We start from the raw sequence: 13,586 nt of genomic DNA on the forward strand, positions 1-13,586 counted from the left end.
CAGGTGGAGCTACAGAGCCCCCCTTGCTGAGCATCTTTGTCCTTTTTTGATTCATTCGGAACCTGTGTGCATGAATGAAACACCTTCTGGTAATCTTTACATCATCACAGAGTCACAGAATTATTTAGGCTGGAAAAGACCTCTGAGGTATGGAATCCAACCCTTGACCAACCCTCACATTGTCACCCCAGAGCAGAGCACTGAGAGCCACCTCCAGGGATGGRGACTCCAAACCTCCCTGGGCAGCCCCTGCCAATGTATAATCACCTTTTTTTTTTGTTAAGAAATTCCTCCTGATGTCCACTGACCCTCCCCTGGCCCATCCTGAGGCTGTTCCCTCTCCTCCTGTCCCTGTTCCCTGGAGCAGAGCCCGACCCCCCCGGCTGTCCCCTCCTGTCAGGGAGGTGTGCAGAGCCACAAGGTCCCAAATGATCCCCCTTTGCTCCAGGCTGAGCCCCTTTCCCAGCTCCCTCAGCCGCTCCTGGTGCTCCAGACCCTTCCACAGCTCYGTTCCTTTCCCTGGACATGCTCCAGCCCCTCAATGTCCTTCTCGCAGTGAGGGGTCCAGAACTGGACACAGCACTCAGGGTGCCTCACCCGTGCTCAGCACAGGGGGACAATCATGCCCTGCTCCTGCTGGCCACACCATTGCTGGTACRGGCCAGGTGCCAGTGCCCTTCTTGCCCACCTGGAACACTTGGCTCCTGTTCAGCCACTGTCAACCAGCACTCCCAGGTCCTTTTCTGCTGGGCCACTTCCAGCCCCTCTTCCCACAGAGTGCATGGAGCATCCARTGGTGCCTCATTCTGGGACTTGTTCTCAGCGTTCTCTGTAACACAAGGACACTCGCCTGGCTCACCCACAGGAGTGACCCTGTGCATTAGATTTGGTTTCCTCTTCTGGATTTGGTTTCCTCTCTGGTACCAACCCAGATCAGGTTTCACTCACTTGCCTCTGGGCTGTCTCAAGGGGACTCTCACCTGGCCAGGAATTAGGCCACAGATAAGGGCTGACTGCAGGTGCCATGAATTCAGTAAATTATTCCCAGCTGTCCTGGAGCACTGTGAGCTCYGTTTCCAGTTCAGACTGATGCTGTCACCTGTCAAATGCCCCAGACTGGTGGGAGCAGCCCCTGCAGCCCTACATGTGTATGGTCATGGTGAGCTTCCAATCCCTGCTTTATTCTATCAGCTTTATGGGTACAAGTGCACGATTGAGCTGCTGTCAGAACCCCAAACTGCCAGGAAGGGGCAGAGTTAGCACAACTTAGCACAACTAAGCTCTTAATCCTGTCCAATTGGACACAGCCCATGCTTTGCATTGGGGGTCTGATGACCCCAAGGGATATTTAGTCCTTTCAGCTCCCCARTGAGAGACCTTGAGAGACATTGGTCACCTTATGTGACTGAAATCCTTTTGCAGKGGCCTCTGCCAAGCTGAAATTAAGTTCACAAAATCGGGTCTGCCATATGGCACCAGGATCTGATCAGCCAGGCTGAAATGTGGCTTTTCCTCATTTACAGTGCAGATCTTCATAAAATGAGTAAGTCCACTCACTGGAAGGATAATACCGATTTGCTCTTGTTTAAGGTTTTAGTGAGGTGTTACGTGTTTGATGCAGGTCTCTAAATCAGCATCCATCAGCCACAGGTGCAGTGTAAATCACTCTGCACACACAGCACATGTCTGCAGAGCCACAGCTACACCCTGTTTTCAAAAGGAAATCAGCAGGTCCCTCCTTGTGATGTTTATTGCTTCATTAAATGGTCTGATGGCCTAAGATACGGCTATATAGAGATATATCCACGTCAGTCCACTTCCCTGGAAGTGTCCAAGGCCAGGCCCCACAGGGCTTGGAGCAACCTGGTCTAGTGGAAGGTGTCAAAATGAGATGATCTTTAAGGTCCTTTCCAGCCCAAACCATTCTGTGGTCCTATGATCCTATGCTCRTACACACAGCCAGGATGGAAAATTTCCCTGGGAAATTTTACTGCACTGCCCAATGTTTTAAAACCTGCAGTAGCACCGAGAAGCTCCAAGGGGCAGAAAGAGCTGGGAAAGTGTTGTTTAGAAGCAGTTAACAACTTGCCTTTGCATAATCTGCTTAACATTGTTTAACCTTAAATTCATTAGTAGCACATTTGGGGAGATTACACTAAATCCTYGTGCCAGGAAGCCAAGTTGGAACTTTCCTACTTCACAAAGCAGCCTGAGATCCTTCCCACCTCAGCAAGAGARCCCTAAAAGGGGTCTGGGAAAGAAGGGTTCTGGTGAGTAGGGCTGAGCTGAGCGGGATGGGAGCCAGCTGCTCGCTGTGCTGTGCTGGCACAAGGAGGGTGGGTGGCACTGCCAGCTGAACATGGGGCACCCTCACCCTCCTGTTCTCACCCTCCTGTTCTCACCCCCTACCCTGGGCACCCGGTGCAGCACTCACTCCTGCCTCCTCCTCGTCCAGCTCACAGCAAGGTTCCTCCAAGTTAAGTCATCCACAATCCAACTGCTCTGCTAATGCAAATCAGGTCTCAATATAACTCCCTGGAATTTCACCAGTGCGGCCTTTACTTACTCAGCTCTGTCAAACATTTGAATGAACACTTAAACCCRCGTGTTCACTGAATGTATGAAGCCTTACCTCTCCCAAGTTCTTTGTTTAGTAAGGGCTGAAGAGTCAGACACAGCTTTTAAATAAAAGAGCCGTTAGCAGCTGTATTTGCAAAACAAAAATCAATTTCCTAACACTGCCAAGTGAGAAGGAAATGCAAGTTTTCCACAGGCCCTTCTGCAGACACTCCCAGAACTGATGCCACAGATGTGGATTTCAGAGTATCTGTAACAAAAATGGCCTTTGAAAGACATCTGTGGTCATGAAGAAAAATCTGATACAATATCCCCATCCCGTTTGCAGCTTTGCTCAGAGGGTTTCCTTGTCAGTGACTCACAATCTCTGACAAAATGTGTCCATGTGAATGATACAGAAAACAGTGGGAAAACAGCCATTGCCTGTGGGGCTCCCAAACACAACTGAGGGCTGGCATGGTTCAGAGCAGACGTAAGAGATCAYAGGGCTCATTTTTTAGCTGGATTATCCAACCCAGAATGTCAACTGTGCTTATGAATATCTGATGTTAGAAAACATTTTTGGGCCTTGGTTCCCATCTAGCATACAGGGGCATAATGAAGGAATAATTCTCTTGGAACAAATGTTATTACTGGGATGAGAGTGGATTCAATCCTTTCTGTCACTGGAAARACTCTTGCTGAAATTCAATGAACAAAAACACAAATGCAAAAATCCAAGTGGCATAGATACAAATTATATACATTTATTTTTATTCATTTTAAATAACATTCTTCTGTATAAATTCTGACATATATTCAAATCATACACTTTTTTTCTTTTTAGAAATGCATTTGTAAGCATAGCAATGCTTGGGAGATGCCATATTTGGATGTAGAGTGAGACTGATGGGTTTCAGTTGGGAGCAAGTWCAACTTTTAAGGCCCACATTTTTCTTATTTTAATCCATTCCTCTGACACATWAAGAGCAGAGTCCTGTGGGAGCTCATTCTAAAACTTCACTTGAAAGAGAAAACTATTTTTATATCCTTTATTTAAAGGAGACTGTGCAAACTTTCTGCCACATTTACATTGCCCGTAACATTGACGATGCTGATGCTGCACAGCAGTGGTTAACTGGCCCAGGATACCTGAAGGATGCTGGATACATCCCCTCCTCTCTCCTAAATGCTTGCTAAGTCTGCTCAGCCTGGTCCRAGGGAATTATCATTCCAGTGGCTGACATCTCCTGACAGCTCCCCAGGGCTAGTGCTCCTCGTAGCTATTTCCAGCTACAGTGGCTCATGAGATTCGAGATCATCTCTCCTCATTAACCCAAACACTCTTSTGCACATCTGTTGGCCCCTGTTCTCACCAAACGCTCCCCAAGCCGTGAGCCCTCCAGGCTGCCCCATGCCCTGCCCCACCCCAGCTCTCTGCCCTTTATCTGTTCATTCTCTCCTCTTGCCTTTACTGCCGAGCTGGACCTGCCCCAGCCAGACCAGCCCAGGATTGTGCCTGGAGCTGCTTTCCCACATCCACCCACCACCCTGCCCTGTCACAGCTCCTCTCTGCMCTGTCACAGCTCCTCTCTGCCCTGTCACAGCTCCTCTCTGCCCTGCAGCTGCTGCCCCGTGCCAGGAGTGCCCTTTTCCATGACAGCCCCACCCCGCAGCTGGACAATGTTCCCAGGCAGAAGGTGCTGCAGGTGCCCATCAGCAGTACCACGTGTTCCTGTACTCCCACCTCAGCCYCAGAAATCACCCAGATGCCCTCCCCTGGCCTCACTGACTGCTCAGCTGGGCCTCAAAGCAGCCCTGAGAGTCCCCTTCTGATTTACCTGACCTTACCCCAACCTCAGGGCACAGCTCAGCCTGGGAAGCCTCGTGACAAGCARTGACAACACATCATGGTCCTGGTGGCCCTCAGTACCCTGGCACAGGCATTTGAGCTCTGCACCCCTCCACWCCCAATCCAACCCAAGGTGACTGGAGACAGAACCAGCTCAGCTTCTTCCTCCCCTCCTGTAGTGCCAGGGGAAACTGCACAATTGATAAGAGCACAGAGGATCTGATCTCACAGCACCAAAGGCAAACATGAAGCTGTTTATTCTTTGCCTGCTGAGGCATCAGTCTCCTGTAAGTGCTGTTCCTGTGTGCCAAGGCCTGGGTGGCAGGAGGTGGCTGCTGTGTCCCTGCTGAGTCATTCTGCCATCTGACAAGCACAGTGCCAGCGCCACATCYTCGCTGTGCTCCCTGCTCAGGAACATCCTGTGCCATCCAAATCTGGGCAGCCAGATCCCCCCTGCCCAACCAAGCTTCCCATCACATCTGCCAGGCTGTCTCCATCCCTTCATCCAGACGGGCAGCAGCTGTCCTGCCCTCCCCTGCAGCCTGGCTGCAGGGCATCCTGACCTGCTCCTCTTCCCAAACACCAAGTCTTTGGAGGACTTTGGAGGTCAGAAGCAGCCCAGGTGCCAACACCTCCTGTGCTGTGGCAGGCAGGGACTGGGAGGGCTCGGCACCTGAGCCCACGATCTGCTTGAGCAGATGGTCCTTATTTCTACAGTGAGACAAAAATCCAAGCCTGTTCCTGTTATAAAGCAGCCCACAGTCATAGCAAAATTTAAGGGAGAGGTGTTCTGTGGCAGAAATAAAAAAATCTACTGAAGTATTTTAGAAACATTAAAGTGAACAATCTGTCCTTCGTTTAGCTTGCTAGCATCAGTCCCAGAAGCCAACACTTCCTATATTACCTTTGCCCACCCCATGAAGTGACCAAGTGCAAGTGTATCGCTAGATCAGCACCTCTAAATAATTACAACTTTTAGGAATTTTTTTTTTGTCACCACCCTGCTCTTTAGAAGTTTGATCAGTAACTCGAGGATCAGCAATATCCAGATTTTCTCCTCCAGTCCTCCCCCGTTTCATAACTAAAAGTAATATTGCTCTGAATGACATGAGCCAATCTTCATATTACCTAAAGTTTAGGACCTCACCCAGGCCCACCACAGGCAACAGAAGCTTTTCCATCAGCTTTTTTCCATCAKCTTTTTTCYATCAGCTTGTGTATGCAATTCCACATTCTGCACTCAACATTTCTCTTGGTCATCCTCAACTATTTTCCTTCTGACTTGCCATGCCTTATCTTTACAGCAGGCAGCAAGTATTTGAGGCAGAAATGGCATCTTTGAGCACATGTTTGAATCAACTACTTCCCCCTCCCCCCAAGTTTCCAAAGATAAGAAAAACCTCCTCACAGCACCAGAAAACAAATAAATAACCCCCATGTTCCCTCTTCCTTTCTCATCTGGAGACATATCCACTTTTGCCTGGTGCTGAGGACGCTTCCAGCACCTCGTGCATCCCCACTGCCCCACCACACACAGCCTTTYACCTTCTGAGCCTCAAAGCACAGCTCTGCTCCTGTGAGCTCTTCATCTCAAAGCCGTTCCCACCCCAATCCAGGAGACCTTTGCTTTTGCCCCTCAGAAGGCCAAGGGGGCTGAGCTCAGTCCCCAGCACATSCCCCTGCCTTGTCAGCTCAGCAGGGATGGCAATGGGATCCCTCCACATGATGAGAGAACCTGGGAGAACCTCAGCCCCAGAGCCCAGGCTCTCTGTGTTCGTGACAGTGAATCTRCATTTTGTATAGAGACTTAAAAGCAAGGAATAGATTGGTGCATCCAATTYTTGGACACCTACTCAGCCCTAGTCATGGCAACACTGGTATTCACTCTGTATTTAAAGGAATGGCAACATTTGACAGATGCAAGTAGGGAGCACTCACATTTTTTTCTAAAAAAGAAAGTTATTCAATGATAGTGGAAGAAAAGCTTTAAGCAGTCGGTGTTTGCTAGAGGCCCAGCTCCAACAATATTGCCATCTCATTTACAGTATTTTAAACAATCCTCATGTTTTTTTCTTTTTTTAAACAACATCACTARCCGCTGTACAGTTAAAACCTAGAGGATAAAACATGACCTAGGGAGTGGGGGAGGTTGGGGAGAGGGGCTSATGGTTTTGTTGTTGGGGGTTTTTTGGTTGGTCAGTTGGTTGCTTGTCTTTTTTACAAATAATTACAAATACAATTCCAAGAAGATATATTACATTTTATATACAGAACACACCATTTCTATCAGGGTAGGGTATTGAGCCTGGCTTTTATTTTTACATGGCAACCCTGAGATGTCTTGTCRTCTTCCCTTGCACAGAAACTATACAAGTTCATTAACTCCTTCTACAAAAAAATGGATTGCTATGTTTCAATAGCATCATCACCCTGTATAAATACTCAGAAAGGGAAAAGCTTAGTCTCCTCCCTAACTCAAATGTTCTCATGKTTTTTTTCCTGATTCCCTGCTTAGTGGGAACAGGTAATAGTAACTTTTTTCAAGTGTGCAACTCCTCTACTTGCCTTTTGGTAGTACAGTGAACAATCACTTCCCTTTTTTTTTGTCCTCCTTTTTGAACTAATTTCTATCAGGAACTAATATGATGCCTTTCCAAAGATCTGTTTCCTGAAATTCCACTGTTAATTTATGAGCTACCTCTCAAACTAAAGGATGACGACACAAGTGTTGGGTTGGCTGGAAACCAAGTAGCTTCTGATTCTCATCCGGTTCTGCTCTCTCCACCCCACCACCTCTTCATAAAATGTTTTCAATTCAGCACAATCCAGTTTATAACAACAGTGAATTCTATGGATCTTTATGGAGAACGGGACACTGAATGCATTTCACCACATTACCTGAAATTCAGATGTACTACACTGTCTTCTGTTCACCTGCAAGCTACAGCACGCCCAGCACCAGAGAGTATCTGAAGAGCAAATTCCTCTGTGTGGAGCCTTGGCCTGGATCCTGATACCCCTTCCACAAGCCCTGTAACTTTTTGAGAAGCAAACTTTGGAACAGCTGGATGACTTCTAAGCTTTATAATTATGCATGGGAGTCGTCAGCGTGAGCTGTCCATTGGGGGCCACCTCATTGCCATCATCTTCCAGCAGCCCCGACACGTCAGCGTTGGGAATGCTGTCGTGGTAGCTGCTGAAGCTGATGTTGTCCTCTTTGAGTTCAATGGTCCAAAAGGGAGCGTTAAGTTTTCTGTTCTGATACTCACGGTACATGTAGACAGCACCCACAAAGCCCATTAGTAGGACCACAACGATTATGATCACTGTCAAAATAATAATGTTAAACTGAGTCCATGAAACATCTGCGAAAGCAGAGGTGCTGTTGTCAGAGGAGCTTATAGGAAATAGTGTCTGTAGAGTTGTTGGTGACAAAGTGCTGTTCAGCACTGCCGTGGAAAAGGAGGTGGTCTTGGTGACATTTGGAGCAGAAGTTGTCAACTCTGTTGGTTCTGGGCCAAGAGTGGCTTCTACAAAACAAATTTTAAAAATTATCATAAAAATCTATAAGCTTAAATTCAAACACAAACATAAGAGATTTGACATTTATATCACAAGYATTATGGCAATTAAGGGTACACTATTAAAACATATTTTTTCAAAGCAGTTTAGAAAAAGGTTGCCAAGGGTTGTGTTTCAGGTATTTTTTTATACAATTCTCTGTGCTGAGTGTCCATGGGCTACAGCATTCCTCTGCAAAGTCTGGTGCTGGAGGGACAGGTGCAGTAGTCTGGATTCAGTTCAATACAGGAGCTCATGATGASACCAAGTCCCCCAGTCCAGCTCCACCAGCCCAGGAAAATGGGGCTTTACCACACTCGGCAAGTTTGGACTCTGAACCAACGTGTCCCTTGCTGTCTGCACACTCAGACACAGCAACTCCAGGAGCTTAAACCCTTCACAGTGTGCCACATGCAGCATTTTGTTCACAAATTTTCCACCCGACTTGTACAAACAAGATCAAAACTGAAAAACAGAACCACAAGCATTCCACTGTCCCAGCATTCAGCAGCAGGTTCAGTGTTTGCACYGCTTTAGGTAAAAGGGCAACATAAGCTCAGTTCTGCATTCAAAGGAAGTTGTACACAAACCACATGGAAAGCCCCTGTCTGCACAGCCAGAAGCAGAAGGTCACCAAATCACAACAAAAGAAAAGACTGGAGGTTCTTCAGAAGCTTTTGAACACAGCAGAGGCCAGTTGGGATCCTGCTTTGGTTTCAGATGTGCATACAGGAAGGATGAGAACATGGGAGTAACCAGACTGTGCTCTGCCTTCTCCTTGGCACTAAACAGCCAAGAACCTGCCCTGCTTCCAGCAGCCATGGGATAACTCCTTTCTCAGTTCAGGAGTTGAGTTAACCTTGAGATCTCAGAAGTGAGATGCAAATTCATTCTGCAGGCATCAAACCTGTTGAGCTCCAGGCTTCTGAGAGCACCATAAATCCAGAGTATTAAGCTCACAAATGTAGCTAATAAAGCACTTCCTCACATGAATAACCTGATCTATTTTAGATTCTCAAGTCCAGGCAACAGGAACACTCCACAAGCTGAAGCCTCAATYAGCCACAATGTTCTCTGTACCTATTGCTCCACAGGATTCTCTGCATCCTCTTTCCTACTCTCTTCCTGCCAAGAGAAAAGCAACTTCATTTTAAATCCACATACAGCTGCAGCAATTACAGCTGACGGTGCCATGCTGTATGGATCCAGCTCTCCTGAACATCTACTAATTATGATTGAGGGGGAGAGTCACTTCCGAAGGACTAATTTTGCACTAAGTTGCATCTCCAACGGCAACAGGAGCTGGAAATATTCAGCACATGTACTGCCATGGGCCCTCAGGGGAACTCCCACAAGTTAACTTCAGGCTGTCACATTCCCAGTTCAGGCAGCAGAGAAAAAAATTCCTCTGGAAGGGGCATCACACATCTAATTGAGGTTCCTGCTCAGAGTCCCCTCCCTGCAGCAGCTCCTCTGTTCTCTCTACAGGTCCTGCCTTAGGCTGATAAGGACACTCAGGATGCTGAATGCTAAAAGGCATTTCTCTATGGGATAACGGGCAAAGTTTTGCAATAGGAAGCAACACAACAGGCGCAAAAGGTTCCTGGAAAACCTTTGACTTTGGGGAAAGGGCATGAGGAATTCAGTCATCCTTTCCAAATTCCTTCATCAACACTCAATCCCTCTCAAACCCTGCCAGTAGGTATAAGTAGAGAAAAAACAGAACCGAGACAATGGTTGATTCACAGCAAGGAAACAGCACTTTTCTGGGCTTTATTTGTGAGTCAGCATCAGCTCAGAGCTGGCACAGAGGCTTTGGGTGAAGACATTTCCTGGCTCTCCCGGGAACGTCACGGTGAAGTGCCGGGCTCTGGCCCCGGCGCCGCTTCCGGGCCRTGACACGGCGCTGCCTGTTCCGCCRGCGGGGCCGTGCCAGCTCTCCAGATGTCCCAGAGCAGCTCCTTGAGAGCGGCAGCTGCTCCCTCAATGGGCTGCTTTGGCAGCTCTGACGGGAGCCTCAGATCCAGCTGCTTGATTGAGGCGCTGGCTCTGCTGCTGCCTCCCACAGTGGAGCAGCTCCGTGCCCGGGGAGGCTGCGGTGCTCGGCTGGGTGGCACAGAGCCACACTGCACCAGCACCGAGACCCTGCTGTGCCTCACCATGGCAGCAGGAGCACCACCCTTCTGGGGCTGGAAACACTCACTTTGGTCCTTWGAATAGCCTCTCCATCCGCCTTGAGAGCACCAGAATCCTGGTAAAGTTTAAGGCTCTGGATATGTGGGCTGGACTGAGCTTTGCCCAGGCTGTACAGAAGCTGCTGCCTCATTTCACCTGCAGCCACTGAAACAGAGCCTGGGTGATGATTTCACTCCAGACACCACTCAAATGCACTGGTGATTTATGAAAATCTTAACCTAATACAAGTTAATGCTCAGTAACCTTYGCATGTCAGCTTTTAGGCAATTTTTGTGTAAGGAACTGGAAAGAAGCTGCACATCTTTTTAAYTGCTTAATAAAAAAAGGGGAAACATAAGTGTCAGGGAGAAAGAAAAGCTCCAGGAGCATGTCCCAGCCCTCTGGAGAGCGGACAGGCTTTCCCCACATCAGGAACTGGCTATAACAATGCCATTGAAATAAAACTGAATGGGGAAAACTGCAAGTASACAAGCAAAGCCATACATATGAATTTCAATGGAGCAAGGTCATGCGGATCCTTGCACAAAGCCAGAGCTGTGCAGGGGGAGGTAATGGATGAGCTGATGCAAAAATGCCATTTCCAGCCCTGTTACAGCTAATGAGCATCCAACTTTGTTGTATTGATCATCTCCCTGAGCAGAGAAGGACTGTGTGATTGCACACCCAGAGAGCAGCACAGGAGTGAAAGCCACATTAGCTCCTGATGGAAGATCTGAATTGAATCTCTGCCCATGACAAGGACGAATTTGTGCCCAAATACTTCCCTGAACTCTGGGCTCTCTCATCTCATCCACCACACTGGTAATGTTTCTGTGCATGGCGTTGGAGATCCACCATGAGRACCAACCTCCAGATAACCACTCAAGGAGCAACTTCAGAACCATTTTCTCTCATTCTACATCAAATACACTGCAAATACATTGGGTTCTTCCAGCTTGTTCACTAGCAGAGTCTGGCAGGGTCTGGAATGAGGCTGGTTACAGAGTTAACTCTAAACTTCAAGGCCAGTAGGCACCAATGTGTTATAAAGATCTGATTTTCTTCCCTGCACCAGAGGCCAGATAGAGTTAAATTAATGTGAAAACCACTAACATCACTCCCTCTCCAGCCTTCAGGAAGCTTCAACACAARCCTGAGCAGCATTTCTTACCTTTCCTGGTGCAGTTGGTGCCCTCAGCATCCCTGCTGTAGCCCTCCTCACACAGCTCACAGTGGAAGCCCGTGGTGTGGTAGAGGCAGCCGATGCACTCGCCGGTGTCGGGCCGGCACACGCTGGGGGACAGCACTGGCTCCACGTTCCCGTTGCACCTGCACCTCACACAGATGCTGTCCGAGTTGTAGTAGCCCTTGTCACACTGGTTGCAGTTGAGGCCAGTGTAGCCCGGCCTGCACTTGTCACACCTCGGGATGGTCTCGCCGGGCTCTGGGGAATGCAGAAAGCAAAGCAGGGATRGGCCACAGCCCCTTGTAGGGATACCTGAACTGTGGGCTTTGTGCTTTGGGACCTGACCACAAGGCACCCCCACAAAAATCAGTAGCCACTCCATCCACACCATCCCAAATTTTGAGCTGCTCCCTGAGAGCAGTTTCTCTGTTACCAGGGGAAAAAACAGCTTTGGGGAATTCTCATGCCTTGTCCCAGCTCCACAGAGCACGCTCAGCACGTTGCTAAGGAAATAGATGATTGCTCCTGAACATTTCCATCTCAAACAGGCAATTTCAGAGAACAGCTGGAACTATATCAGAAATGCYTGCAACCCGTGAGAACTTTTGGGTCCATACAAAGCCAGAGGCAGCTTGCTTGCAAAATTGATTCGGGAAATACAAAAAAAAGTCTTATGTATGATTATTACATAATCTGGCTTCTCTCGGTTACATTGGGAAATCTCTGCCTGGAGTGCCATGGAGATGTTCAGAGCAGACTCAGAGGTAGGGAGAGCTACATGGCACTGCTGAGCACCTCCTACCCCTCTCCTGCCCCTCTCCTGGCTCAGCAGCTTCTCCCTGAAAACTCTGCAGGTTCTTCAGAGCAGGCTGCAGCACTGGGAGATGGAATTAGACTGAGATCCCTTCCAAGCCAAACCATTCTGTGATTCTGATCCCTCCCCTGCACAACTGCTCTCACAGGAGGCAACAATACAAGCACCAGGGACCCAGTGCAGCAGGTGCTGCTTCCAGTGCCACAAACAGGAGCTCCACAGGCTATAAARCAGCTCCCAGGGCTGACACACTGAGGGGCAACTGAACTGAACTGAGTGACCTCAGTGTAAGGAATTAGACCAAAACAAGAGCCTCACCTATGTGGCAGGTGCCAGTGGATGCCACGATGGAGCAGGGGCAGTGCTGGCAGCCGCGGGTGGGATGGGTGCTCCGGTAGAAACCCTCCTTGCAGAGCTCACAGTGCTTCCCCTCGGTGTTGTCCTGGCACTCCAGGCAGGTGCCTGYGGAGGGGAGAGGAGAACAAGCAAACATTCAGCAGCAGGAACTGGAGCAGAACATTTGGAGCAAGAATCCATGTGGAACACACTCAATTATCAGAGCTCACAGGTGGTTTTGGATGCCCTCTGGGCAAAATATGATCCTGGCCTCTAATGACCTTCTGATGCTCATCCCCTCGCTCCACACGTACACAGACCATGTGAAAAAGCAGGTGGCCCAGCAGAGAGGCCCCACAACTCACCACAAAAAGGTCACTGAAGGTAAACACGAGTTTCAGTGTTAAATCMTCCTCAAGGAAAGCAGTTCCAGTTTGCATTTGTACCAATGAGATGGGATGGTGATGCTTCAAGTCACTCACTCTCACAAGGGGTCCTGTCAGTTTTTTTGTGAGCAGCCTCCTCCTGTACCCAGAGCTGGTGGTCAGGGGTGGGGATGTGCCACTGTCCTGMTTTGGGGACAGACAGCTCCATCCCACCAGCGTGGCTCCAGCTCCTGCACCCCAGGACAAGGCAGCAGCAGTCACTGACCTTCCCAGAGACACAGAGGAGAAGTGGGGGCTCACTGAACCACCTGCCCTTCCCGGGGAAGCCCCTGAATCAGAAAATCGACATCCCGTGTCTTCACAGACACCGTGTCCTAATGGCCTCCAAATTGCATTTTGATACTACTGTGACCAAGAAGAAAAATCTCCTTCGTTACAAAAGCACARCCTCTATCCAAAGCCCATCCATCACCAGGAGCACACTGTAATTCAGCTAGCTCCTCGGTRAGGTGGCAGGGAGCTGAGGGAAGCTTTGATTAAATCCCCTGTTCCASACTCTGCAAAGGCAACAGCCCCTTCTGCAAACCAGGGTAGCACAGACAGACCCACCCAGCTGATCCAGCAGCACTGCTGGGGGATGGAAAAGTCTCATATCAACATCAACCACAGGAAAAAATCCTGATTGAGGTTTGTGCTGACTGTTACAAAGCCCACAGCRGA

The 13,586-nt window shown here is 48.8% G+C and overlaps 1 protein-coding gene across 1 annotated transcript in view; it reads right to left on the reverse strand.

Moving 5' to 3' along the window:
• Positions 1-3,301: 3,301 nt before the first annotated feature.
• MEGF9 (multiple EGF like domains 9) overlaps positions 3,302-13,586 on the reverse strand; it is a 48,377-nt gene continuing 38,092 nt past the window's right edge. The window contains exons 5-7 of the mRNA XM_057374610.1: positions 12,463-12,606; positions 11,316-11,588; positions 3,302-7,938 (exon numbers count right to left, since the gene is read on the reverse strand). Coding sequence (XP_057230593.1) covers positions 7,484-7,938; positions 11,316-11,588; positions 12,463-12,606 — 872 coding nt within the window. The 3' untranslated portion in view covers positions 3,302-7,483. The remainder of the gene's footprint in view (positions 7,939-11,315; positions 11,589-12,462; positions 12,607-13,586) is intronic.

Source organism: Malurus melanocephalus, unplaced genomic scaffold (genome assembly GCF_030028575.1).
Source record: "Malurus melanocephalus ecotype Western Australia unplaced genomic scaffold, MMel_1.1 scaffold_230, whole genome shotgun sequence".
NCBI lineage: Eukaryota > Metazoa > Chordata > Aves > Passeriformes > Maluridae > Malurus > Malurus melanocephalus.